The 27,959-nt window shown below is 48.2% G+C and overlaps 3 protein-coding genes across 5 annotated transcripts in view; 2 read left to right on the forward strand and 1 right to left on the reverse strand.

Annotated features, from left to right (window-relative positions):
• EME1 (essential meiotic structure-specific endonuclease 1) overlaps positions 1 to 2,186 on the forward strand; it is a 50,963-nt gene extending 48,777 nt beyond the window's left edge. For both annotated transcript variants that reach the window (XM_029600620.1, XM_029600621.1), the window contains exon 9: positions 1,122 to 2,186. In XM_029600620.1, coding sequence (XP_029456480.1) covers positions 1,122 to 1,298 — 177 coding nt within the window. In that variant the 3' untranslated portion in view covers positions 1,299 to 2,186. The remainder of the gene's footprint in view (positions 1 to 1,121) is intronic.
• On the reverse strand, positions 1,668 to 27,873 carry LRRC59 (leucine rich repeat containing 59). 2 transcript variants are annotated; one of them, XM_029600623.1, is made up of 8 exons: positions 27,729 to 27,873; positions 27,062 to 27,170; positions 18,096 to 18,155; positions 17,542 to 17,700; positions 4,033 to 4,137; positions 3,815 to 3,887; positions 3,217 to 3,390; positions 1,668 to 2,749 (listed from the first exon to the last, which is right to left on the reverse strand). In XM_029600623.1, the coding sequence occupies exons 2-8, from the start codon at positions 27,164 to 27,166 to the stop codon at positions 2,505 to 2,507; spliced, it is 921 nt and encodes a 306-aa protein (XP_029456483.1). In that variant the 5' UTR covers positions 27,167 to 27,170; positions 27,729 to 27,873; the 3' UTR covers positions 1,668 to 2,504. The 2 variants fall into 2 exon arrangements, with proteins under 2 accessions (XP_029456483.1, XP_029456484.1); XM_029600624.1 differs by lacking the exon at positions 27,729 to 27,873 and adding an exon at positions 27,409 to 27,625.
• LOC115090928 (acyl-CoA synthetase family member 2, mitochondrial-like) overlaps positions 27,846 to 27,959 on the forward strand; it is a 140,933-nt gene continuing 140,819 nt past the window's right edge. Inside the window, exon 1 of the mRNA XM_029600619.1 lies at positions 27,846 to 27,863. The gene's annotated coding sequence lies outside the window, so the exon portion shown is untranslated. The remainder of the gene's footprint in view (positions 27,864 to 27,959) is intronic.

The following is a 27,959-nucleotide window of genomic DNA, read 5'->3' on the forward strand; positions in this document are numbered from 1 at the left end:
CCTGGGGTCATCCCCATCGAACAGTGGTGGGGGAATCAGCTTGTGCTTCTCTGGGATCCTGGTCCACTCCCACGGCCCCAAAGCTTGTGCGTTACCTTGGGGCGGAGACAACAGGGACCTCAAGGGGTGACCAATCCGTGAGGCCCCAACAGTATTAGGGGCCGCAGTGCCCACCTTCTGTGGGCCCTTGAAACACTTGGCAGCACAGGAGGGATCCCGCTTCCTGTCGCAGCATCTGATTTTCTAGCCTTGAAAAGCTTGTGCAACAGAAGCACAAACTCAGACGAATCAGTGGAAGATGAATCTGAGCTCTCCCTGGGCTCCTCTGCAGAAGAAAGATCCTCAACTTCCGCGTTTCAGCTTCCCCCTCCCATCAGGGGAGGTCACAGCAACAATGAAGGGAAATCCCCTTCCTCCTCCGCAAGCCACACTAATGCAGCTAACATGGCCTCTGTTCCCACGCTCAACAAGGAGAGATAGCGGGGACTTGGGGGGAAAAGAGCGCTGAAATAGCAGATAAGTAGAAAAAGACTGCCTGACCTGTGAAACGGCGAAGTCTGGGCACACAGCCTACGTCAGGAATACCCCTCACAAGTCTACTCAGCTGATAATGTGTACTTTTTTTTTTTAATATCAGCGATCTTTGGCAACAGGCTCCTAACTCTCCCCTGCAGGGTGAGTGAACCGGGCTCCTCTGTATCAACCCTGGCCGCTGCAAGGAATGAGCTCCAAGGTCTCCAACCCCTGCTCAGATGCCTCTGTACCAGGGGGGGGATGGTCCTACCAGAACCCGAGTACCCCCTGGGAGGCTGTAGCGTCTTGGTCTTAAAAATTTTTTTTTTTTTTTAAATAGCTTTCTTTTTCAGACTGCAGGCTTTTTTTTACCTCTACCATCTGCTGGAGACAGAAATACTGAGGGACTGCAGGGGGCACCTTAAGGGGCAGTGGCAGTCAAAAACTTCTGTCTCCATCTGCTGGAGGGGAGGCAAAACCCAGGAGTCTGGACTGATCTGGGTATGTACAGGGAGCTCTTTCTTCTCTTCCAATTTTGAGTTGTGAAATCTTCAGTTGCCTGGCTCAACTCCCTTGCTTTTAGCTTATTTTCCCATCTTCTGTTCCAGGCATACCGTCACTGTGGCTCTGAATATGAACGGCAGCACTTGCTGGCAGATGTTCATGTGCGCCGTGGGGAAGGTGTAACCTCCACCTCTAGACGTGTTGGACCTGAACTCTCAAAAAGGATCTACCTGCAGATGACCTCTGATCTCCCTGAGCTGTTGCTTGAGGTCAATCCTTAAACTGAAGACTACAGGCTATAGGTCGCGGCAGACAGAAGCATCCTATGTGGGAACTGTTTTTTTGAAGAAAAATGTATATGTGATAAGGCAGACTTAGGTTTATGCTCTAGTTAAATTTGAAAAGCAACTGCTATGTATGATGGGCAATAGAGTTTAAATGGCCCTTCTATGTCATATGACTACTATTGAGAAAAGCAAGGACTGTGTCCTAGGTGTGAACATAGGAAACTTTTTTTTAATCAAGTTGATTCTTAACCAGAACCTATTACAAAGCACTCTTCTATTTAAAGAGTTTACATATAATGCTCTCTGTCTCCTAACTCCTTTTGCTCTTGGGAGAGTGGAGAGGAAAAACTCAAAAGGGGGAAATTTCTTAGAAATAAATTTTATTTTAAAATACTCATTTCCTGCAAACTGTTACCATTTACAATAATGGTTAAACTTCCTGGGCTGGGGGAGATTCACTCCCTTTTGGCAGCTTAGGGTGTTGACTGCTGTTTACAAGCACAGAATCTCACCTCCTGCACTACACAGCATCTCTTGGCTAAAGAGGACACACCTCTTTGGTACTTGCTCACCTTCCTGACCACTAGTACGCCTGCATTAATTTACATCAAGGAGTATATTCATTCATGCTTATAATATGCCCATCATCATAATTAAGCAATGTCTGAAGAAGAAATTATAGCCCAAGTACAACTTTACAAATATACTCATTGCTGCTTGGCTTGTACTGGCAAATGGTGGAAGTATAAGAGAACACAGTGACTCTTAAGTTCACAACTCAGAAGGGCAGGCCCTAGCTTCCCTGGGCTAAATATCACCGTGTATGCTGAAAGCAGGTTGGACTTTTAAGTCACCTGCCTTGGCACAAAGCCCCAAACTAACCAGATCAACAGAGGGCAAGTAGTGCAAGTTTTCAATGCCCACCCACTGTCTCTCCAATACAGCAGGAATGTAATGAACAAGAGGCTACAGGGCTTGTGTTGTAGAAGAGAATGATTGTTTTGTCTCATTAGCTGGGCCCAGCGAGAACACACGCAACTTTATTTGAAATAACAACATGGAGAGACTCATTAACTAAGGCAACTGGTACTGAGAGCAATAATGCAGAGTCTGGGTTATAGACAGGTGTCAGGTCCAATACTGACAGAAGTAATGTTTTCCTGTACAGTTCTACAGGAATCGAGCACTATGTGAACCCAATCATTGCTGGGAATTGTGCTGGAGTACACGCTGCAGGATTGTGTGGCTTTGCAGCATTGTTATTACATCTTCATAGAGTGCATTTATTCCCTTACACCAAGGCTGGTACTGAAACTCAGTGATCCAACACACAGCCACAATGCTGCCGACACAAAGGAGCAAGAAAAGGAGCAGCCGGAGTAGGACCCCCAGCCAGGAGTGGCCATGGTGCACCTGCTGGGACTGCTGCACAGCTGAGGAGGGCTCTGCAGAGAGAGAGAAAAAAAAAAAAGCATAGCAGCAGATTAGCCTTCCCCAACCTAATCTGTACATACCCTATTCCTTGCACTGAGCTCCTCAGTTTATCTAACGCCTACCCCTAAACTCTTACCCCATACAAATCCCATTCACTCTATATAGACTTTTTATTTTTGCTGGGAATTTATCAGTGTATATTATAACCAACAAAATAGCAAAAATCAGAGAATAAAATTATTTAGCCAAAAGATTTTCTCCTGTTTTTGGGGATTTTAACAAACTCTGACCTTCTTGGAGAAAAAATAAAAACTGATCGTGTCCTAAGTGTGTGCAAGGCTTTCTCTGTGCACTACCTGCTTCTGTAAGGCCTACTATGCACTTCTCATGGCCTCTCAGACTACTGCATCCAATCACCCATGCACACCTTTCCAAAGGCAATCTGTACAAGTCCTAGTGAGGAGTTGGGGGAACTTACTATGAGTCTCTTGGTTTCCTTTCTCAGTTTTCTTCTCTAGCTCCTGTTGTGCAGCTTTGAGTGCATCATATTCCCGTCTCCTGCGTTCCTTTTCTTCTGCTTTCTCGCGCCGGCGCAGCTCACGTTGTTGTGCCTCTCTCATCCGCTGCTCTGCCTCACGTTTCTTCTCCAGCTCTGAGCAACAGAAGAGAATCTTAATTTAGAATGAAAGGCCCTCCTTTCATCCCTACCTTGGTGTTTCCATCTACTTCTCTAGGCTACAGCACTGGTCTCCCTATAGAATAGGAACAGCCCATTCTACTTGTCCTCTACTCAGTGGACAGAAATGGAAATAAGGTAAGAGGCTGCATTACCAAGAGTTTCTATTTCTCTAGCAGGCCTAGTAAAGGAAGAGGCAGGAACACATCCAGCACTGATATGGCACAGCAACCCAGACACGCCTCAAATATATATTCAAAACATACTACAGCTTGGTAACAGTCAAAATGCACACAGAGAGGTAGAAGAGGGAGCTAACCCAGGACCACAAGGGAGAATTTTAACATCTGGTGAATGAGTACAGCACTGACTCAACAAAAGAGCGAGTTTCCATCCTTACCTCGTTCTGCATGTAGCAGACGCTGACGTTCTCTGTCCTGCTCTGACTGAACAGCTTTCATGTACTGTAAAACCTTGCACAAAGACAGATGAAAGAGCAAACCAGTGTGATATCTCGATTGAGATCGAATGTTGGTATATTAAATAAATAAATAGTGACAGGATGAATAAAACATTACCAGCTACCTTTCAAAGCATTCCAATACTGCTGTTCCTTACCCCAATAGCACACTGTTTACATTGCTTCTCATCCAGGCAGTCTCCAGCCACTTTGGCCAAAATGGGATCGAGGGGATTATCCTTTAGGTCCAACCACTTCAGGCTCTACAGCGAGAAAGCAAGAGAGATCACAAAAAAAACAAAAACCAAAATTACCTGTATGGAGAAGAATGCAATTATTCACATTCCCACAACCAAAATAATATAGTTTTTTAATTTGCATGATAAAGGAAAATTGGTTCTTACCTGCTAAGTTTCATGCCTGAAATACCACAGATCAATCCAGTCAAGTAGGTTTTGCATTACTATCAGCAGACTGAGGCAAAGAAAAAAAAACCTTTTCAGACACTGCTACATAAGAGTGGCACCAGCAGTCTTTCAGCATTGACCTATACCCAAGCCAAGATAAACACTGCCAACTTTAACTGTCAACTGTAAACTAACCCCTTCCAAGGCCAGCAGCGCAAACAAAGGTTGGAACTCCTGAAAACCCCTCAAACTCTTCTGCCTTTTTTACAGCCATAGCAAACCCGGTCTTTTGAAATAAAAAAATGGGGATGGGCCTCTGGACTGATCTGTGGTATTTCAAGAATGAAAATGAGCAGGTAAGAACCAATTTTTTTTCCTGTACATACCCCAGATCAGTCCAGACAAGTAGGATGTACCCAAGCCTTCCTATTCTGGGAGGGATCCCAAAAGACTGGCTTGCAACACACCACCAAAAGCCTCCTCTTCCAGCGCCCGAACATCCAGACGGTAATGCTTGGTAAAAGTATGACGCGAAGACCACATCACCGTGTGACAAATTTCCTGTGGAGACTAACCCACTCTGCCCAGGAAGCACACGCAGTCCACTTGGAATTGCCCTACCTTTACGGATATAGGCCGAGCAGATAGCCTCTTTGAGCCAGCATGTAACGGAGGCCTTTGCATCCTTTACCCACTAAACAAGACAAAAAGATCTGGATTGCCGAAAACTGTTAGTGACCTTAAGATAACGCAACAGAGTCTGATGAACATCTGGTCTCCGCCGACAGATGTCAAAAAGCAGGAAGCTCTACCACCTGATTGAAGTGAAAGAAAGAGTACTTTTGGCAAAAAGGAAGGGACCGTATGCAACGAAACTCCACCATTCGTAAATGGAAGAAACAAATCCCTATATGACATTCTGAAGCTCTGAAATCCATCTGGCCGAACAAATAGCCAACAAGAAGCCTGACTTTAATAAAAGATCCTTCAAAGAAGCCTGACATAAAGGCTCAAAGGCAGGACCACACAACCCCTGCAGAACTAAATTAAGGTTCCATTCCAAACACAATCTGTGGAGCAGAGGCCTCAAATGTTTCACCACCTTCAAGAAATGAATGATGTCTAGGTGCAAGGCCAGCTGTCTTCCCTGAAGTTTACCTCAAAGACAACCCAAAGCTGCCACCTGAACCTGAAGTGGACTGTAAGCCAATCCCTTGGTCAAACTTCTGCAAAAAAAAAAAAAAGCCAAGATGAAAGAAACTTCCACCCACAGAAGGTCGACACCTTGTTCCACATACCAAGTTTCAAACACCTTCCATACTTGGACTTAAGCCAGAGAGGTGGAATGTCTTCTAGCCTGAAACATAGCAATCACAGCTTCTGAATAGCCTTTCAGATGCAATCGCCTCCTCTCAAAAGCCAAGCCATGAGACAAAAGCGATCCGCTCGATGCGAAAATATGCACCCTTGACAAAAAACACCCTGCCAATGACCAAATCAGATGGACCCTTCCACTGCTAGATGAACCAGATCCACGAAGCAGGGGTGGCGAGGTCACTCCGGAGTGACGCGAGCCACTCTATTCAGCACAAGATCTGACCCCCAAGAGGCCACAGAGGAAACACAGCAGAATTTGCGCAGGCCACGGGAGGACCAGAGCATCAACTCCTTCAGATCCGAACTCTCTTCTGTGGCTGAAAAAGTGCTCCACCGAGGCATTGAGGCTCAAAACCATCAAGTCCAACTGGTGTACCCCACCTGGCCCAAATGAGATCTATAGCTTCTGAAGAAAACTCCCACCCCCTTGGGTTCAACTGTTGTCCGCTGAGATAATCCGCCTGCACATTGTCTAGGCCAGCCCCATAAGATGCCACCAACCCTGGCAGATGCTGTTCTGCCCACACAAAAAGCTGCTGGGCCTCCTTAGCCACCCAGCGACTATGCCACCATCTTCACATTGTCCGAGAATACCTGCACTATCTGATCTGAGGAAGAAAGGAAGCCAATGCTCTGCGAACCGCTCTAGTTTCCAAACGGTTGATAGACAGGCCGCTTCCCTTGCTGACTGCCGACTTTGAGCCATTTGCTCTAGGCACAAGGCCCCCCCCAACCCTTGAAACTGGCACCTGTGGTAACTACTACCCAATCCGGGAGTTTGAAATCCACCCCTCTTTCCTGATTCTGTTGAGACAGCCACCACGAGAGACTGGTCCTAGCACCTCCCTGAACTGGTAAAACTCCTCCAATAACGGACTCCAATGGGACAGAATTTGCAATTTCTCTTTCTGTCCTGTTTTCCCTCTCTTCGCTCGTTCCTTCTATCTTCCTAGCTGCTCCCCTCCCCCCACCCTGGTTTTTTGTACTTTCCTTCTTCAGTTATATTGTAAACCGGCATGATGTACCCACGAATGTCGGTATATAAAAAAAAAAAAGCTAATAAATAAATAATAAAATAAATGTGAGCAAATGCCCATGGAACTAATTCCAGCATAGAAGCCATAGTCCCCAGGATATGCAAATAATCCCAGACCCTAGGCACTGCCAGTCGAAGTAGCCGCTGCACCCGAGACTGTAATGTGCTCTCTCAATGGGTATCGAAACATGCCCCCCCCCCCCAGGTATTTCAAGGACTGGGACAGAACCAAACTGCTCTTTGCTAGGTTCACTACCCAGCCCAGAGAGCGTAATATACCAAAAAACCCTACTAAATCGAGTGACAGCACTCAGACTTTGACTTTGCCTGGATAAGCCAATCGTCCAAGTACAGGTGTACCAGAACTCCTTCCCTTCTTGGCTGCTACCACCACCACCTTCATGAAAGTCCTCAGCCCGGTTGCCAGACTGAAAGGAAGAACTCGAAACAACGTGCTGTCCTAGCACCACAAACCGTAGAAACTTCTAATGGTCTGGGCGAATAAAGATAAGCAGACAAGCCTCTGTCTGAATCAACAAAGCCAGATACTCCCTTTTGCGAGCATCAGCTATCACTGTGTGCAAGGTTTCTATGCAAAAATGTGGCACTCATAATGCAGGATTGACCTTCTGCAGATCCAGAATAGGCTGAAAGGTGCCTTCCTTCTTTTAAATGACAAAGTAAACAGAGTACCTTCCCTGGCCCTGTTCTTGTGAAGGAACTGTTAGTATTGTTTCTAGATGCCGCAGGTGCGACAATGTCACCCGCTCCACTTCTCTTTTGACGCAGGACACACAAGACTCCATATAGAATTTTCTCACCCGATCAAAGAGGCCTAACATGTAGCAGTCTCTTATCACGTCCAGAAACTATTGATCTGTTGTGATATTGGTCCACTCCTTGTAAAAGAGAGTTAATCTTCCCCTGATGGAATCCTCTGAAGAGTAGATGGAGCTGGCCTCATTGTGAGGCTTTACTTCTTCTGGCCCCTTGAGCAGAATTATTGTGGGCAGGCCTACATGCTCCTTAAAAGGACTGCTGCCTCCCCGCACCTTGCCATCATGAGGAAGACAAAGCATTTCTATTGGAATGGAATCTCCTTGCCTCCCTAAAATGAGACAGAGGTGGAAAATTCTTCTTGCCAGACTTCTTATCTTCCGGCAACTTGTTTCCTTTGGTCTCCCCCAAATGCTTTATCAATTGCTCTAGATCTGCCTTGAACAAAAGCTTCCCTTTGAAAGAGAGAGTACACAGATGTACTGTCTGTACATCTGCCAACCAATTACACCAACCACAGGAGCCATCGAGCTGCTATCACAGAGACCATATTCCTGGCTCATATCCGAACCAAATCATACAGCATATAGGCCACTCCAGCCTCCATTGCTTGGGCCTCTACCACCGAACAGGAATCCTTCTATGACTTCTGCACCCAGCTAAGCAAGCTTGTATAAAGCTGCTTAAGGTGTCAAGGCTGACACCTCAAAACATCCTCTAACTGGATCTCCAACTTCTGATCCTGAGCATCCTTCAAGGCAGCTGCTCCCACTACCAAAATGGTTGTCTTTTTGGTCACTGCCGAGACCTTCAGTAGCATGAGGAGCTTCAAATATCTCCTCAGGCACAGGATCTAACTTTGCCATGGCCCTGTTAACTTTAAGACTGGCCTCTGGAGTATCCCACCCCCGCATCACCAACTTCTTCACCTTCGTAGGTAAAGGAAAAGTCTTCAGGGGGTCCTGCAACCCATCCAGAATTGGGTCCACCCCTTCACTGTCCAATTCTTCCTGCAGGCCCATGATTTCTAGTTCATACAGAACCTAGGGGATGAGAGGGCATAATTTCTCTTTTCGGAACAAGCGAACTATTCTAGGGTCATCCCCTTCCGCTACCGGAGTCTCCTCCGGATCTAAATGATGCTTGTCCGCCTGAGAAACATCGTCCTTCTGATGATCCCCAGGTCCCTCTGAGGCCCAGATGGCAGAGCAGCCCACCTGAATTTCCTGTGGACTGCACCCTATGGACCTTCGTCAGGCGCTTAGGCTTTTGGACCAGTGGCCTCTTTGCTCCTGCTCCTTGTCTGGCTAAATATGCTTTATGCAGGAAGAGAACAAAATCCACAGAGGTGGCCTCAGAATCACCAGTCATCCCCTCTTCAGCTGGTTCCTCCACAGTCCCCTGGTTCTCAGAGGCATACTCAACCATTGGGTCAGCGGAAGAGGAAAATCTCTGGCTTCCTTGGTATCAAGTCACCTCGTAGCATGAGGTGACAAAATGGCCACTGCCGGTTTGGTGCCCTTCAAAGCCTCCTTGCCAGCACCAGAAGATCGCTTGAGCAGCCTCCCTTTGCAATCAGGACGCAACACGGCAGAATTAGGACACAAAAGTCTTACCCCACAGGCCTGACAGGATTTGCCACGGTCAGCACCATGCTCCCATGCGCTGCACAAGCATGTACCACCAAAGTAACCACCCCGCCTTGCGGAGCCCTCCCAGACCCCAGGTGCCTGAACATGGCCTCCCTAATTCATAGCCTTGTTTTATCACACTTAGGACTCGCCAATCGACGTAATCTTGGCCCACTCCGCAAACAAAAGAGTCAACTGACCTCCTAAAACTGACACCGAAGGAGTAGGCTTGCCTCGCTTCATTGGGTGGACTTTGATCCGGATAGTCCAAGGCCGGAACCATCCCTGGCTGGCTTTCAACCTTGAAAGGTCTGGAACCAGGACTGCTGCCTCTTGGCGCCTTGCCTCTGGGCCCTTTCGAAGCCCAGTTCTGCCGAAACAGTCGATTCCCCCTAAAGCGAGGACATGGAAAGGGACCCTTTGCTGCTCTTCGGCTTGTCCTCTGCAACCTGTGTCCTTTGCTCTCACCCAGGAGTTTCACAAGCTCCTCCAAGTCCTTGCCAAAAAGCATTTTCCCTTTAAAAGGTAACACTCATAGCTGCGATTAAGGCAAGTGTCAACTGACCAGTTCCGCAACCACAGGAGCCGCCTGGCAAAGACTGCAGACATCATAGTCCTGTAGGAGGTCCTGATGAGGTCATACAAAGCATCTGCCCCCCATAGGCCACCAAGCTTCCAGCCACTCCGCCTACTTGGCTTCTGACGCTGACAGCGTCTTATCAGACTGCAATTGCTGAACCCAGCGTATATGAGCCCAAAGCATTAAAATGCTGCACACCGCAGCTCAAATGCCCAGGGCAAACACCTCAAATATATCTTTTTGAGGTGGACCTCCAGCTTCCTGTTCTGCATATCTTTCAGCACAGCAGAACCAGCCACACAAATAGTCGTCTTCTTCGTAACAGCCAAACACTGAGGCATCCTCCTTTGGCAGCTGCAACAACTCCAGTGTGTCCTTCGGCAACAGATAATCCCATTGGTCCTGAATCCATCTGGCTACAAGCTAGGAAAACAGCTTATCTATAGTCCTGCTAACCTTCAGCCTGGTATCCAGAATCTTCCACTTCTGGAACACCAGCTTCTTTACCGCTTATAGAAAGGAAAGGCTTCCGCCGGACCTCGCAAGCCCTCCATGACTGGATCCACCTCTTCATGATCAGAATCTTCTTGTGGTTCTTTGATCCCCAGCTCCTTCAGAACATAAGGGATTAAGGGCCACAACTCCTCCCGGTGGAAAAGATGAACCACCTTGGGATAAGAAAATTATTCCTTACCTGCTAATTTTCGTTCCTGTAGTACTATGGATCAGTCCAGACCGTGGGTTGTCTCCCCCTTCCAACAGATGGAGTCAGAACAAAAACTGAGAAGGCGGACCCTTATTAGTAAGAGCGCCCTGTGTGTCCCCTCAATATTAAGTATATCCAAGCAAGAAGCAAAACAGAGTGGATGGATCTAAAAATGAACTTAAACTGTGAATGGAACAAACTACCAAACGCTTAGCAACTTGAAGAGGAAACCAACGAAAGAAACTTGCAGAATGAACTCCTAGTCAAAAAATCCCACAGGGCATGACTAGAAAACAGTAGACAGACGAGCTGCAATGTGCTACCCAGAAAAAAAACCCCACCCAACATTCCAAGGGAGGGCGTCTGGACCTATCCACGGTACTAGAGGAATGAAAATTAGCAGGTAAGGAATAATTTTCTTTTCCCTGTACGTACCAGGATCAGTCCAGACCGTGGGATGTACCAAAGCTTCCCTAAATACGGTGGGTCCCTGAAAGCCCAGCTCGGATGACCTGAGCACCAAAGGAACCAAAATCCTGAGTTTGAAGATTCAAACGATAGTGACAAGCAAAGGTATGCAATGACTTCCAGGTCACCGCTCTGCAAATCTCCTGCGAAAACACCGCCTGACTATCTGCCCAGGAAGCTGCTTGAGCTCGAAGAGAGTGCGTCTTAATGCCCACCGGAGGCTGTTGACCAGCACCAAGGTATGCAACTGATATAGCTTCCTTCAGCCAGCGGGCAATGGAGGTCTTCGAAGCCTTGTGGTCCTTCTTGGGACCATTCCAGAGGACAAATAGATGGTCCGACAGGCGAAACACATTAGTAACTTCCAGATAGCGCATTAGCACGAGCTTGACATCGAGCAGTCGCAGTTGTGTGGAATCCTCGTCAGAAAAAGATGGGAGCTCCACAGATTGATTCAAATAAAAGGCAGAGACCACCTTCGGCAGAAAGGAGGGCACGTGGTTAACGTTACTCCCGAATCTGTAATACGGAGAAAAGGCTCCCTGCATGACAGGGCTTGCAGCTCTGAGATCCGATGGGGAGAACAAATAGACACTAGGAACACCGTCTTCAAAGTGAGGTCTTTGAGAGTGTCTCTCTTTAAGGGTTCGAAAGGCGGACCTCCCAGGATCCAGAGCACCAAGTTTAAGCTCCAGGAGGGGCATAAACTTCGAAGTGGTGGCTTGACATGCTTCGCTCCTCGAAGGACGCAAACAATATCTGGATGAGAAGAAAGCGGGGTTCCTGCTAGACGCAAGAGAACCCCGAGAGCTGCCACTTGAACCCTCAGTGAATTGAAAGCCAGTCCCATGTCGAGACCCCGTTGTAAGAAAGCCAGGACCTAGGCTATCGACGCCTGGCACAGCGAGATATTCGTAGATACACACCAGGATTCAAAAACTTTCCAGACCCAGACATAGGCCACTGAGGTTGAAGTCTTCAGGAGGGTAGAGAACCGCTTCATGATAACCCCGCTTTCTCAGCCTGCAACTTTCAAAAGCCAGGCCGCAAGACAAAAGCGTTCTAACTGGTCAAAAAATATGGGACCCTGTCGCAGGAGGTTCGGCAGGTGTCGCAGACGAAGAGGACCATCCACTGCCAGGTTGATCAAGTCTGCAAACCATGGACGCCGTGGCCACTCCGGAGCCACCAGGATGACGGGCCCCGGGTGCAACTCGATCCTCCGGAATACCTTTCCCACCAGAGGCCAGGGTGGAAACATGTAGAGAAGGCCGTTCTGTGACCACAGCAAGACTAGGGCATCCACGCCTTCTGCCCTGTGTTCCCTTCGTCGACTGAAGAAGTGTGGAGCCTTCGCGATTGAGTGGCCATCAGATCTAGATAGGAACGCCCCCACATCTTGAAGAGAAGTGAATCTGCCATCTCGGACAGCTCCCATTCTCCAGGATCGATGTACTGACGACTCAAGAAGTCCGCTTGGACATTGTCCACTCCCGCAATGTGCAAGGCCGCCAGATGGGAGAGATGGAGTTCCACCCAAGGAAGGAGCTTGTCCGTTTCCAGTGACACATGACGACTCCTGGTCCCTCTTTGACGGTTGATATAAGCAACCGTTGTTGCATTGTCCGAGAGTATGTGAACCGCTCGGCCTTGGACCTGCGGGAGGAACCGCTTGAGCGCCAATCGGACTGCTCTCGTCTCCATACAGTTGATAGGCCAGGCTGTTTGTTCCAACGTCCACTGGCCCTGTGCTGAGTGCCTGCCACACACCGCTCTCCAGCCGGAGAGTCTGGCATCCGTGGTGATGACTATCCATTGTGGGATTTCCAAGTCCACCCCCTGCAGTAAGTGGTCCAGACTGAGCTACCCCGAGAGACTGGCTCTGACTAACAGAGGAATCTGTAGCAGACCCTGAAATTCTCGGGAGATCAGTTTCCAGCAGGAAAGCAAAGCTCTTTGCAAAGGTCGCATATGAGCAAAGGCCCACGGCACCACATCTATCGTGGAGGCCATGGTACCCAAAAGCTGTAGATAGTCCCAGGCGGTGGGGAGCAGGAGGAGCCGAAAACGTCGTACCTGAGACTGAAGAGAGAGCACTCGCTCCACCCGGAGAGAGACCTTGCCCACCGCGGTATCAAAGTGTGCCCCCAAGAAGTCGGGAAACTGTGATGGGGTGAGCTGGTTTTTGGCAAAATTTATCACCCAGCCTAGTGACTGAAGAAGATGCAGAACCCCTTCGATCGCTTGCTGGCATAGGACGCTGGACTTCGCTCGGATGAGCCAGTTGTCGATGAGAATATGAAAATAAGCTTCAGTCAAGTCCAACGAGGCGAGGAACTCTCCTCGGTGTACCGCTGCTATCACCAAACACAGGGTCTCCATCCAGAAGCGAGGAATCCGGAGAACCTTGTTGACCATCTTGAGGTCCAGGATTGGCCGGAAAGATCCTTCCTTTTTGGGGACCACGAAATAGACAGAATAGTGGCCAAGCCCGTATTCCGCTGGAGGCACTTGAAGGATTGCCCCGAGGGTCTGGAGACAATAGAGGGTCTGGCAGACAGCCTCCTGCTTCCTGGATGGACCGCATGGGGAGAAAACAAACCGGTCTCGAAGAGGCCGAGCAAATTCTAAAGTGTAACCGTGTTGTAGAATACTCAAGACCCAGCGGTCCGAGATGATTTTGGCCCACTCCCTGAGGAAGAGGGAGAGACTTCCCCCTATTCTGGGAGTCCAAGAGTGGACTGGCAACACTTCATTGGGAGGATTTGGAGGATGCTCCTTGGGCAAGGTTATCTCGAGTGGGCTGCCGCCCGCAAAAGGACTGAGACCAAGATGAAGGAGACTTGTGAGCAGATGGTCTAGACTGACGAAAACGTCTCTGTCCTCTGAAAAGGTTGTGCGTGGAACTGAAGACTCGTGAAGTTAGAGGGTGATCTTCTGGCAGCTTATGCACCTTATTTTCGCCCAGCGGTTTAATGAGCTGGTCCAGCTCATCTCCAAACAGCAATTTTCACTTGAAGGGAAGAGAACCCAGCTGAGCCTTAGACGAAGAATCCGCGGACCAGTTACAGAGCCAAAGGAGGCGCCTCGCCGATACCATGGACCGCGCTAACACACAGAGAAGATCATATAAGGCATCCGCCCCATATGAAATGACCGCCTCCAGCCGTTCCGCTTGCTGCGCCTCCTCCAAGGGAAGGTCTTGGGTACTAAGCAGCTGCTGAACCCATCTTAAACCTGCCCTTTGCATCAATGAGCTACAAACCGCCGCTCGTACACCCAAGGCGGACGCTTCAAAAACTTGCTTCAGATAAACCTCGAGTTTGCAGTCCTGCAAATCTCGCAAGGCGGCTCCTCCCATCACGGGGATGGTGGTTCTGTTCGTGACAGCCTCACCGCAGAGTCCACTCGAGGGAACCTGAGGAGTTCCAGATACTCCTCTGGAGTATCTGGCTCTGCTGACCCTCAGGGATGCCTCTGGTGTTTCCCATTCTTTAGTTAATAACTGAAGGAGCATAGGGTGGAATGGAAAAGTCTTAGCTAGCGGACGGAGCCCTGCCAGGACCGGGTCCCCCTTCTTGGCCGTGGTAGTGGGTTCTGGAGATTCCTGTGAAGGGTCAATATCCAATTCCTCCAGGACATGTGCAATAAGATGGTCCAACTCATCCCGTTGAAAAAGCCGAAGAACCCTGGGATCATCGCCCTCTACCTGAGCCTGCGGAGCTGTGTCATCCAGATCCGGGTCCACCAAGGGGTCTAGGGGAGGAGGAAGAGTCGGTAGAGAGGGCTGCGAGGCCACCCACAACTGAGAAGCTGAGTGAGCATCAGCCGATCCTAGTGTGACACTCAGTGCCCCCTGGGACTCTTCGGTGGGGGAGGGAGCAAAAGCGGATCCTGCTGCTGCTGCTATTGGCTCAGTCGAGCCAGATAGGCACTATGCATTAGTAAAACTAATTCCGTGGAAAAGGGCCTGGGGGGAGGGGGGGGGCGGAGCAGGTGAATCCCCCCCGAGGCAGGCCTATACCCGGCAAGTCCACCAGGGTAAGGACTGGGGGTGAGAGAGCCAGCGCTAGACTGAAGGGGAACAGTTTTGGCGAAATTCAAAATGGCCACTGTTCCTGCGTCGGATGGGAACAGGGCCGGCCCTTCTGCACAAAGGCGCGAATTAGCACGCGAAATGGTGCGCCCCTCCAGCCTTGAGGTGCCCTCCCCATCAGGGAGGCACCCGGCACAAATACCCTCCTGGGAGATCTGGGAGGCCAGCTCTCCACGCGCGGAGCGCAGCATGGAGGTGGGGGAACACCTCCGAAGGCTGCCTGCAGCGGAGAAAGCACGCTGCATCCTAAAAAATAACGCTCGACCCTTTAGAGTAGGTACCGTAACTAAAAGCTCCCCTCGGTACCACAATATATATATATATTTATTTTTTTTTTCTCAGTCAAGAGGAATGTTGCCTCTCTGACAATTAAGCTGCTTCTGAAGGAAACGGCCTCTCAGGCAGCGGGTCGGCACAATAGGGGAGAGGCTGGACCACCAGCTTACACCCCAGGCAGCAGGAAAGACCAAGCTGAAAAAATAAAATTACAACTTACCCCAAACGGAGAGAGGAATAAAGAGAGACAGAAAGGCAAAACCCCTGACCAGAGTCCTGCCTGCAAGCTCAGCCCCAAGACTGAGACAGAGTCTCTCAAAACTTCCCTTTTTTTTTTAAATCTAGATCCATCCAAAAGAGACAGAAGAGGGAGATATGAGACCCGCATCTGCCAGAGTCAGAGGAATACTGAGGGGACACAGAGGGCGCTCTTACTAAAGGGTCCACCTTCTCAGTTTTTGCTCTGACTCCATCTGCTGGAAGGGGGAGACAACCCACGGTCTGGACTGATCCTGGTACGTACAAGGAATGTTCCCATCCTCAGGTGGGGCTTGTCCCCAGCCCTCATCTGAGCCTTGATGGACTGGCGACAAATCCAGCTCCAGAGGGTCCTCTGCCAGAGGCTCCCTGACCTCAGACTTTCCCGAGGGCTTGCTTGCATCCTCCAAATGTTTGGGCTGACTGAGGACTCGCTGAACCCTGAAGGCCCCACTAGCTTGCGTCGACCTGGGGCATTTAAGTGGACGCAGATCCTGCGGCCCCTCGCTCACAGGAAGGCAGTGTCCCACCGCCTTTCTGGCTAGATATGCTTTATGTAGCAGAAGCACAAAAGCCATAGAAAAATAGGCTGAATCCTCAGGATCCTCCTCCAGGAGGGCCTCATCCTCCCCAGATAGAGGTTCCCGAGCCCCACAGGCCTCCACAGGTCTACCACCAGCCGGGGAAAGTGGTGGGGGAAGGGCTTCCTCTCCCATCACAGCCTCAGACACTGCTGCTAGCAAAGACAAAATGGTCGCCATTCCTAGGTGCACCGCGGACCCCGTGGTGGCCCGATGCCTCCCGACGCTTTGCCCGGTGTTCCCGAACTGCCCTCTCCCCCAGAGAGTCAGCGGGAACAAAAGCCAGTTGGAGCTAGCTGTGTGTGCGTCTCCCCGCACGCTGAACAGTGGCTGCCACATGGCATGGCTCCTGCCACGCGCCTGCACTGTTGCTGAGAGGACGCCGAGCAGGAGCCAAAAATAAAAAAAAAACTCTCTTGCTCTGCCGCCTGCACCTCACCTTGCCACAAAAAGGGAACCCCACGACAGAAAAGACAAATTAAAACTACTATTTCTTTTTTTTTTACTTTTTAAAAGTCAACAACTTTGAAGAGAACACCTCCCTGAAAAACTCAGCAGCAGGCTCCAGACATCCTCATGGGGGCAGAGGGAACTGACACCACCAGTTGTCCACTCCCCAATGGCTAAAGAGACCAAGCCAAAAAGGGTTCCCAACCCCCTGCTTGCCCACCTCAAGACCAGAAGGGATGGCCCCCACTAGGACCTGCCAACCTTCTGGGTGGTACTTGTCAAAAACTTTGACTAAAATCTTCTTTTTCCTTTTTTATAAACTAAGCTTTGGACTGCAGGTTTTGCACTGCCACCATCTGCTGGAGACAGAAATATTGAGAGACTGCAAGTGGCACACCAGGTTATATGTTAGGTCAGCAAAACTTTCTCTTTCTCCATCTGCTGGAAGGGAGGCAAAACCCAGGAGTCTGGACTGATCTGGGTATGCACAGGGAAGATACAATATTAAGGTCCCGCCACCCTTTACCCACCACCCTTTACCCCTACTACCCCTAACTAATCAAGCTAGGTATTTCACTTGGATGCAGCTCCATCACTGCTCTCTACATTAATGGTGGGGGTGGAAGGGAAATAAAACCAAGAGTTAAGAGAAAAAGATAAGTATGAGAGAAAAAAATGTGTGAAGCTTGCTGGGCAGACTAGATGGGCCATTTGGTCTTCTTCTGCCGTCATTTCTATGTTTCTATGTTTCTATAAGTTTCAAATCTTGCATTTGATACTGAAGCCACTTTGAGACCAGTTCATGCTTCATGAAATGTTCTTATGATCTCATGCCCCTTTCATCTAACAGATGTAGCAACACTAAGCTGCCGGGGGGGGGGGGGGGAGAGAATTGAGAAGTACTGTACATTTGGATACAGCATTCTTAAGCTGGTCCATGATCAACCTGTGTTTTAGGCAGGTTTTACTACATATTCACATAAATGCCCTGAGGTATGTAACAAAAGATGATAGCATTGCTTACCCTGAGCTGAGAGAAGCTAACAGGCAAAATGACCAATCTGTTATTGAGGAGGTCCAGATGTTGCAGATGAACCAGGCGGCCAAAATCAGAGGGTAGCTGCTGAAGCTGATTTTTACTTAGATCCAGTCTCATCAAGTATGTCAAACTGCAGAACTCTGACTGGAAAACCAAAAGGAGAGATTTAACCATTACTTCCAGTACAGAGATAAAGTGAGACAGGTGGGAGGCTGCAGTGCTCAACTGACCCTACCAGTGTTACACCCTGGTAAACCATCATCATCCTAAAGATTTACCACTGCAAAACTGTTTTCACACACAGCGTCAGTGCATGGGTAAACACTGCAATCCTACAGTAACCCGGGAGACAGTCTCAACCCCTTGTGATCCAGACAGCCGTATTATTGTAAGAAATATCTTCTATGTCAGTACTATCTAGGAAAGAAACTACATGGCTCTTTGTGAAAATGATCTTTCAAGCCGCTTCCTCTCACCAGTCAACTGCCCTCCCATTGCCCAGATGCTCACACTTCACAAGCTGAAGGGGAGCTTCTCACCGGTAGTGCTGTTAGATTGTTACAAGATAGGTCCAGTATGGTGGCTTTTGGGAGGAAAGCCTGAAAAATAAGCAGAGACACAAATTAATTAAATCTTTGCAATTACGGAGTTAGACTAGATTTCAAAATCCTATTGCCAACTATAAGCTTGCCTCAGGTTTCTGGATCAGTCCAGGCTGCTGGGATTATGCCTCCTTTCCAGCAGATGGAGAAAAAAAAAGTTTCACTGGCACATAACCCAGTGTGCCACCTGTAGTCCCTCAGTATTTCTCTGTCTCCAGCAAATGGACAGAGATGCAATCCCTGCAGTCTGGGAAAGAGAAAAAAAAAAAAAGAGAGGGATTTTAAATTCTATTTGGTTACCCTCCAGGAGGTTGCGAAGCTCTGGTGGGGCTATCCCTCCTGGTGTCGAGGAACATGAGCAGGGGGGACGGGGACCACCCTAAGGTGGTACGATTATTCCGGAAGGAGGAACTGTGGCCCTTAATTCCGCATGTCCTCGAGGAGCTGGGGATCAAGGTTCCTCAGGTGGAGTCCAATCAAGAGGGAGTGGACCCAGTCATGGATGGTCTGAGGGGTCCAACAAAAGCTTTTCCGTTTCACAAGTTGGTCAAAAAGCTGGTGGTCAGGGAGTGGGATACTCCTGAGACGGGCTGAAGGTACGTCAGGCGATGGCAAAATTGTATCCATTGCTGGAGGACACCCTCAAGTTGTTGGCACCTCTTAAAAGTGAACACGTCAGTGTCTGTGGTCACTAAGAAGACCACTATTCTTGTACCTGGTTCAGTGGCGCTGAAGGTCATGCAGGACAGGAAGTTGGAGATTCAGCTCAAAAAGATATTTCAGGTGTTTGCGTTAGGCATTTGGGCTGCCATGTGCAGTAGCTTCATGTAGTGGGCCAGTCTGCGCTGGCTTCAGCAGTTGCAGGCCATGAAATTGCTATCTGCATCGGAGGCTAAGCAGGCGGACTGCTGGAAACAGCAGTGGCCTATGTGGCGGATGGCCTATACGACCTAATCAGAACATCTTCAAGGATTATGTAGTCTGCAGTTTCGACCAGAAGGCTCCTTTGGTTAAGGAACTGGTCAGTGGATGTGTGGTCTAAGTCTCGGTTGGGAGCATTACCATTCAAGGGAAAGCTCCTATTTGGCGAGGATTTAGAGGAGCTCGAAAAGCATCTCGGGAGACCAAAGGGCATAGGCTGCTAGAGTTAAGGCCCAAAAGGTAACAAAGGGAACTTTGCGGGGCGGTCCCAGTTTCAACCAAACAGGAGGTTTCGTCCTGGTAGGTCCTCTGCAGGAGTTCAGAGACAATGCACCAGGAGGCAGCAATCCTGGAACCAGTCCTTTCAAGAGGACAGGAAGCCAGGCAGAGGTGGTCTCGGACAGAGCCAAGTCCCCCCAGTGAAGGCCGGTCCCTTCCTCTCTTCCTCATATTGGAGGAAATCTGACTCTCTTTTACAAGGAGTGGACCAAAATCACATCAGACCGGTGGATCCTCACCGTGATAAGAGACAGTTACATTTTAGAGTTCTCTCGCCCACTATGGAACTTGTTCATGGTGTCCCCTTGCGTTTCATTTCCAAAGAAAAGGGTAGTTCAAGAAACCATGGAGCCGTTACAAGCGTTGAGAGCCGAGGATCCGGTTCCGGGGGGGGGGGGAGACTAAGGAAGGGACGGTATTCCATATATTCCGTGGTTCTGAAAAAGAAGGGGTTAGTCTATCCAATTTTGGATTTTAAAAAGGTGAATGTCGCTCTCAAGGTTCCTCATTTTCAAATGGAAACGCTGTGCTCTGTGATCACAGCAGTGCACAAGGGAGAGTTCCTAGCGTCTCTAGTCTTGACTGAAGCTTATCTACATATTCCAATCCACCCGGATCACCAGAGATGTTTGCACTTCATGATTCTTGGCAAATATTTTCAATTTTGTGCCCTTCCGTTCGGCTTGGCAATGGCACCATGGATGTTCACCAAGGTGATGGTGGTGGTGGCAGCGGCGCTCAGAAGAAGGGGCATCTTGGTCCATCCATATCTGGATGACTGGCTCATCCGAGCAAAGTCGGAAGCTCTAGCTGTTCAAGCAGTGGCTCAAGTCTTGCAGCAACTGGAGGCACTGGGGTGAGTGGTGAATCAGACGAAGCGTCATCCCACCCCTTCTCAGATTCTGGAGTTTTTAGGAGCATGGCAGGAAAAGTTTTCCTGACAGAGGGTCGTATTCTCAAGTTGCAGAGTCAGGTGAGCAGCCTGTTGGATGTGGAAATGCCCAGGGTCTGGGATTACCTCCAGATGCTGGGGTCTATGGCGACATTAGAGCCAGTTCCTTGGGCCTCTGCACACATGAAGCCGCTACAGCAGGTGCTCCTTTCCCGGTGGGATCTTTTGTCGGAGCAATTTCATCTTCTGCTGTCTCTCAAGGAGCCTGCCAGGTCCAGTCTTTCATGGTGGCTTGGTCAGGAGCATTTGCGGCGCGGCATGGACTTAAGAGGTCCCAGACTGGATGGTGGTTATCATGGATGCCAGACTCTTTAGCTGGGGAGCTGTATGCCAGAATCGGTCAGTGTAGGGACAGTGGTCCGAGGAAGAGAAGTCCTGGTCTATCAATCGTTTGGAGACCAGAGTAGTGAGGTACGCGTTGGTTGCGTTTCTGCCTCTGTTGAGTGGTCATGCAATGTACATCTTGTCAGGCAACATAACCACACTGGCTTATGTCAATCAACAAGAGGGAACCAGGAGTCGAGTGGTGGCCCAGGAAGCTCAGGAGTTGTTCTTTGGGCAGAAAAGCATCTAGCTATGCTAGCAGCCTCTCACATTGCTGGAGTGAACAATGTACAAGTGAACTTTCTCAGTCGCCAGAAACTGGATCCCAGAGAATGGGAGTTGTTGGAGGAGGCAATGGCTCTGATTTGTCGCCAGTGGGGTACTCCCTGCCTGGACTTAATGGCATCACAGAAGAATATCAAAGCACCACAGTTTTTCGGTCACAGAAGAGAACACAGAGTGAAGGGAGTAGATGCTCTAATGCTCCCTTAGCCCCAAGGGACTCTTCTTTACATATTCCCTCCATGGCCTCTGGTAGGAAAATTAATAAAAACGAATAGAAAATCACCTAGAAGAGGAGATTCTGGTGGCGCCAGAGTGGCCACGGAGCCCGTGGTTCGTGGACCTGGTCAACATGGCAGTGGATGATCCACAGACTCGCACATTTGCTGAATCTTCTGCAGCAGGGTCCAATATTTTCAGAGGGCGGATCGCTTTTGTCTTATAGCTTGGCTTTTGAGAGGAGATGTTTGAGAGAGAAAGAATATCCGGAGGATGTCATTTTCACCCTGTTGCAGGCTAGAAAGACTTCCACGTCTTTATCATGTGTAAGGGTCTGGAAGGGCTTTGAGTGTACGTGTCAAGGGATAGTCTCGACTCGGGCCTCGATAGCTCACATCTTGGCATTTTTGCAAAAAGGCTTGGTAAAAGGCTTAGCCTTTAGCTCTCTTAAGGTTCAGGTTGCAGCCTTGGGTTGCCTGCGAGGCAAAATGCATGGATGGTTGCTGGCTACTCACCCAGATGTGGTGCGTTTCCTTCAGGCGGCAAAGCATTTGCATCCTCTTGTGCGGAAGATATGTCCTTCTTAGAACCTCAATTTAGTCTTTAGAGGATTGTATATGGCTCCTTTTGAACCTTTAAGAAGGGCAACAATAAAAGATCTTACTTTGAAACTGGTGTTTCTGGTAGCCATTTGTTCTGTCCGGAGAATCTCGGAGCTTCAAGCATTATCATGCAGAGAACCTTTTCTGAGGATCTCTGATTCAGGGATATCTTTGACAATGGTGCCCCCTCCTTTCTCCCAAAGGTTGTGTCAGCATTTCATTTGAACCAAACTGTGGAACTTCCGGCCTTTTCAGATTTGGATACGCCTGCCCCGCAAGCTAAAGACCTACGATGTTTGGATGTGAAGCGGGCTGCGTTGCGTTACCTCAAAGTCAACAATAACTTCAGGGTGTCTGACCATCTCTTTGTGCTTTGGAGTGTTCCTAAAAATGGTCAGAAGGCTTCAAAGTCTACAATAGCAAGATGGTTGAAAGAGGCAATAAACTTGGCTTATCTCTCTAAGGGGCTTCAGGTTCCGGAGGGATTGAGGGTGCACTCAGTTCAGTCTCGGGCAACTTCTTGAGCAGAGCGTCAGTTGGTGTCGCCACAAGAAATCTGTCGAGTGGCTACTTGGAAGTCATTACACACTTTTGCCAGACTTATTGGTTGGATGTCCAAGCCCCGGAGACCATGGGCTTCGGTGAGAGTGTTCTTCGAGCAGGATTCTCCCAGTCCTACCCTATCGAGGGAAGCTTGGGTACATCCCAGGAGTCTGGACTGATCCGGGTATGAACAGGAAAGGAAAATTGGTTCTTACCTGCTAATTTTAATTCCTGGAATACCACAGATCAGTCTAGAGCTCCGCCCTGTATAGAGGAGAGTCCGCTTGTATTTCTGGCTTGAGTCTGGTTTATATAGGATGCAGAGTTGCTTAAGATTTCAAGTTTGTCCTCCTTGTGTGCAGTTTTTTGAATGAACAGTTTTCTGTTGGGGTTTAACCCCTTTCCCCCTTGCTCGTTTATAGAGAATTATTTGAGTTAAGGTTGTTATAGGGATATTCTTGGCTTGGGTACAGGTCAACACTGAGGGACTGCAAGTGGCACACTGGGTTATATGCCAGTGCAACTTTCTGTCTCCATTTTCTGGAAGGAAAGCATAATCCCAGGAGTTTGGACTGATCCGTGATATTCCAGGAACAAAAATTAGCAGGTAAGAACCAATCTTCCTTTATAAAATAACTAAATTACCTCAAGTACTGCTTGAATCAATAAGAGAAACTGATTGATCTAGATAACTATGAATGACCATATTTTGAAATAAAATGTACATTTTTGTTATTTGTGTACGTAGAGATCTTAATGGAAATCTGCCAGAAGGAATGTTCCAACTAATAATGGGAGGGCACAGAATAGTAGCTCCCCCATGTGGGAGATGGTGTGTTCCCCTGCTATATAAACCCTAGCCTCCATTTTAGTATATGGAGTCTTGTGTTGACCCTTCAAGGGATAGCATATCCATGGTTGCCCTCCATTTTGTTTATTTTTAAGGAGGAAGGCCTCTGGGATCTCTAGGATTGAGACCTGGGTCAGAGAGGAGACAGAGAGCCTTTACTCATTTAAGGACCGTGTTTTGGAAACTTTTCTTTTTCTTTTGAGGGGAGGGGAGATTTTCCACCCTCCTCATATTTTTGGTTTTACAATGCATGTAAGTTTTTCCTCTATCGAGTGTCCTATTGCTCAGGGAGTCAAGTTTTTTGTTTCATATCCAAAGGAGGGGTACCTTTCACTGAGAGAAAAGACCAAAGGATCATCAGCATCTACTGGAGGGATGACAGAGGAGTCATCCAAGGGGAGAAGGAGTGACCTGGGGAAGGAGGAGACTTTGTGGATGCATCCTGAGGATTAAACTTTCATCTCAAGGGAAGAGGCATAATACAGATGCTAGTCAGGGAAGAATCAAGAGATACAGGAGAGGTAGGAGAATTTGAATTATGCTTAAAGTAACATCTAAAATGGAGTAATTACACTATCAACCATATGAGGGGGAAGTTTACCAAACTGCCCTAAACCTCAGGAAGAGGAAGAACTGACACACTTAGAAATGACTTTCAGGCCGATACAGTAAAATCGCGGGAGAGCGCACAGGCCACTCTCCTGTGCGCACGATTCAGTATTTTAATTTATTTTAATTAGGGCTGGCAGTAAAAGGAGGCGCTAGAGACACTAACGCGTCCCTAGCACCTCTTTTTTGATGGAAGCGACGGCTGTCAGCGGGTTTGACAGCCGACACTCAATTTTGCCGGCGTGTTTTCTCGAGCCTGATGACAGCCACGGGTTCGGAAACCAAATGCCGGCAAAATTGAGCATCCAGTTTTCGACCCGCCAGCCGCGGGCCCATTTTAAATTTTTTTTATTTTTTACTTTTTTAAACTTTCGGGACCTCTGACCTAATATCGCCATGATATTAAGTCAGAGGGTGCACAGAAAAGCAGTTTTTACTGCTTTTCTGTGCACTTTCCCGGTGCCGGCAGAAACTAGCGCCTACCTTTGGGTAGGCGCTAATTTCTGAAACCAAAATGTGCGGCTTGGCTGCACATTTTGCTTTCTGAATCGCGTGGGAATACCTAATAGGGCCATCAACATGCATTTACATGTTGCAGGCGCTATTAGGTTCGGGGGGGGGGGGGGGGGGGGTTGGACACGCATTTTGGACGTGCTATTACCCCTTACTGAATAAGGGGTAAAGCTAGCGCGTCCAAATGCCGTCGGAGCGCACTGTACTGTATCAGCCTGTTTGTTACCCAAAGTAATTTAATGGAAGCCAGAGTCACAAATGTATTAAGAACTGAGAATGTAACATCAAATGGTGGATAATGAGAACTGTAAAGATTTCAAAGGGGCATGAGATAAACACTGTGGATCCCTAAAAGGCTGGAGGATGGGAATAAATAAAAAAGCTAAACCGGCACGGAGTGGCAGTTACTAACTTGAGAAGCTTGCTGGGCAGACTGGATGGACCATTTTGGTCTTTTTTGGCCATCGTTACTATGTCCTGATTAAGCAGACCTTCGCTCCAGGGGAATGGGAATTGGCTGACGAGGCATTTGCACAGGTTATGAACAAGTGGAACCTGATGGCAATGCATGTGAATACAAAGGTGGAGAAATTCTTCAGTTGCAGAAAAGGAATGAAATCCAAGGAGCTAGACACGCTATTGCAACAATATCTGTAGGGCATCCTCCTGTATTTATTCCCTCTCTGGCCCCCCGATAGAGTACTTCAGAGGTCTGTGGACCACTGAGAAGACTGGTCTGGCAGGATGAAGAGGAATGATAGTTGTGCTTTGAATAGTGGCTATCTTGGAGTTCATTGAAGAGGTTCCAGGTAATGCCTCTATCCTGTTATCGTGGATGGGTCAGAGGAAGCTCTGCAGTGTCACACTCAGATGTAGTTTCCTTAAGGAGTAAAACATGTTCAACCTCCAATATGCCTGTTGGTCCTGGTATGGGACCAAAACCTGGTACTTAAGGGCCTGGCAGCTTCCCCGTTTGAGTTGCTGAAGGATCTCATTCTTAAGACAGTTTTCTTGTTGGCTATATGTTCAGCTGGGGGAATATAGGAACTTCAGGCTCTATCATATAGGTACCCATACCCAGTGTTTGCAAGAGAGAAGGTTACAATTTGCCCAGTACCTTTCTTTGTACCTAAAATATCAGATTTCCATTTGAATTAGGCAGTTGTTCTCCCCTTGTTTAGGTCTTCATATTGCACCAGAGAAAGGAAGGATATTCTTTGTTTTGTACATATACAGGGCACTGCTGTGTTACCTTAAAAGTCACAAATTCTTTCTAAATGTCAAATAGCCTCTTTGTATTGTTTAGGGGCCCCTGGAATAGGAAGGTGGCTTTTAAAGTGGTCATTGCTTACTGGGAGTAAGGAGGTGATCACCTTGACATATACGATGAAATGGAGGAAAGTTCCAGTCTGAGGGCACACTCTATGCGGGCACAGGTCTCTCCATGAGCAGAGTGGTCTCAATGGACACAATTTTCGTTCTTCTCAGATGGTTTCCTTCGTATTCCTCCACAGTGTGTTATCCATTTAGACTCCACAAGGGAGTCTTCTTTCAGCTATCAGGCTCCAGTTTTATGGAACTCTTTGCCTCTTGAAATTCGTATAACGACAGATTTAAAATTTGGGAAGACTGTAAAACCTGTTCTTTTTTCAATTGTGTATCATTTATCCGCAGACTCAATTTGGTTTCTAAAGCAATTTTTAAAGATATAATGTAGATTTTATTGTTTGAGAGTTTCCCCGTCTCACTTGTACTGCCCCTTCTAACATGTCTCCTTTGTTCTTTTTCAAGGCTGACAGATCATTACCTCCTCTCTGCCCCCATTGCTGGCTGCACCCATCACAGAAAAAATAAAAAGAGCCTACCACACTGTGCTGTTTCTGAACCCATCGCCCACATATCCTTCCCCTATCCATCATACATTTAATGTTGGATTGGGGGGGGGGGGGTGTAGAGGGAGGACAGAGTTACCACTGCACCCCAAAGGCAGCTTCTTCTCCTTTCTGTGGCTTTCTTCCTTTTAATGTTTTGTTTTGTTTTTTTTTTTAAAGCTTTATTCAGGCAGCACAAGCTCTGGTTTAAAAAAAATAAAAAATTGAAGGCTCTCTTCTTTAGAACACAGCTCTGCCATTGGAAAGCTCCACCCTTCCAGAGCCTGGTTTCCACAGGGAAGGAAGATCAGCCAGTCTGACTGCTGTCCATGTTTCCCTGAACACAGCTTTGAACTAGGGAAATCAACTTGACAGGCCAAGCCAATATCACCTGTTGGACCAGACCAGACGTCCACCATCTGCTGAAGGCAGAGAACTACAGAAGGTTTCCCTTGCTACACCAGAGTATATAGAGGGGAAGCAATAAATGCAAAGATTCCTTCTCTGCCTACATCTGCTGGTAGGAGGGGCATAACCCACCTATCTTTACTAATCTGGTGGGACAATAAAGAAGCTTTGAATTCTGAATAACATGTAACTACAACTACAGTCTGTCTATGCAGAATTAGGGGAAAAGCACAGGACTACTACAGCCAATTACAAAAGCAAAACAAATTCATGCAGCATTCTATGAATTATCAAGAAGCTGTTCGCCCTGTAAAAATGTTACTAACAGTAATTTTGTTATGGGATTGACAGTTGCTTAGTTTTGATTATAATTACTACCACCATGCATGGAGCAGCGGTTACTACCATGAAAAAAGCTTTCTGGGCAGACTGGATGGACGATTTGGTCTTCTGCCGTCACTACTATGTTAGGGTCCCTAAGGGATCCAGATCAGCATGGTCTGTCCCCAGTTCCATTCTCTCTTACTAACCAGCTCCTTCACTGGAACTTCATTCAGGTCACACAGACTCAAATCCAGCTCATTGCCGTCCAATTTGTCCCTTAGGTTCACCCCCTTCCCTGCAGCTTTCGCCATGGTCCTAGAGGGAGAGAGAGAAAAATAAATAAGTAAAGCAGTGTCCCACAGGGATTCGAGGAAATGTTTTTGGGTAAACGTTTCACCACTTTGAAGAAAGGATTGGCCTAATGGTTAGAATAATGAGCTATAAATCAGGGTTCAGATCCCACTGACACGTCTAGTAAATTTGGGCAAGTCACGTTCACTGCCTCAAGTGCCCTCTTAGATTGTAAGCTCTTCTGGAAAGGAACTTATTATACCTGAATTTTAACAATTCTGCAACCTGTCTTAAGGCTAATAATCCAAATTCCGAGAGACAGAGGAGTCTCTGGGCTTTCACTGCACTATTTTGACGTGGTCACGTTTTGGGCCCCCGGCATTTTCCGGTTTGAGACCTGCTGGAGATTGAGAGCTTCAATCTGTCACTACAAAGAGAAAGTAGAGTCACTTCGGACCCAACATGCGGGAGTCGTGAGGCGCCGCGATCCGCCAGTCTGGGGGCAGGGCAGCAGCAAGCGTCGCAGCTCTCCCCAAGCCCCCATCCCGTGGGGCTCCGGAATGCCCGACCCCGCGCTCTCACCTCTCTTCCTCTTCACCAGCCAAGATCCAATTCCACCGCTTTCCCTCAGCCTCCGCCGCCGCCACTTCCTGTTCCACGTCACTACTAAATCCTCCAGCACCAAAGAGGGAAGCAGCAAGAGGGACCTCGCGGGGGGTAAGCAAGACATCTGGAGCCGCCTAGAGCGCCGCTAGGAGGCGAGAATGTGAGGGAGCAGGATGTCATTCAAAGGAGAAGAATCCTATAGGAAAA

Source organism: Rhinatrema bivittatum, chromosome 4, assembly GCF_901001135.1.
Source record: "Rhinatrema bivittatum chromosome 4, aRhiBiv1.1, whole genome shotgun sequence".
Taxonomy (NCBI): domain Eukaryota; kingdom Metazoa; phylum Chordata; class Amphibia; order Gymnophiona; family Rhinatrematidae; genus Rhinatrema; species Rhinatrema bivittatum.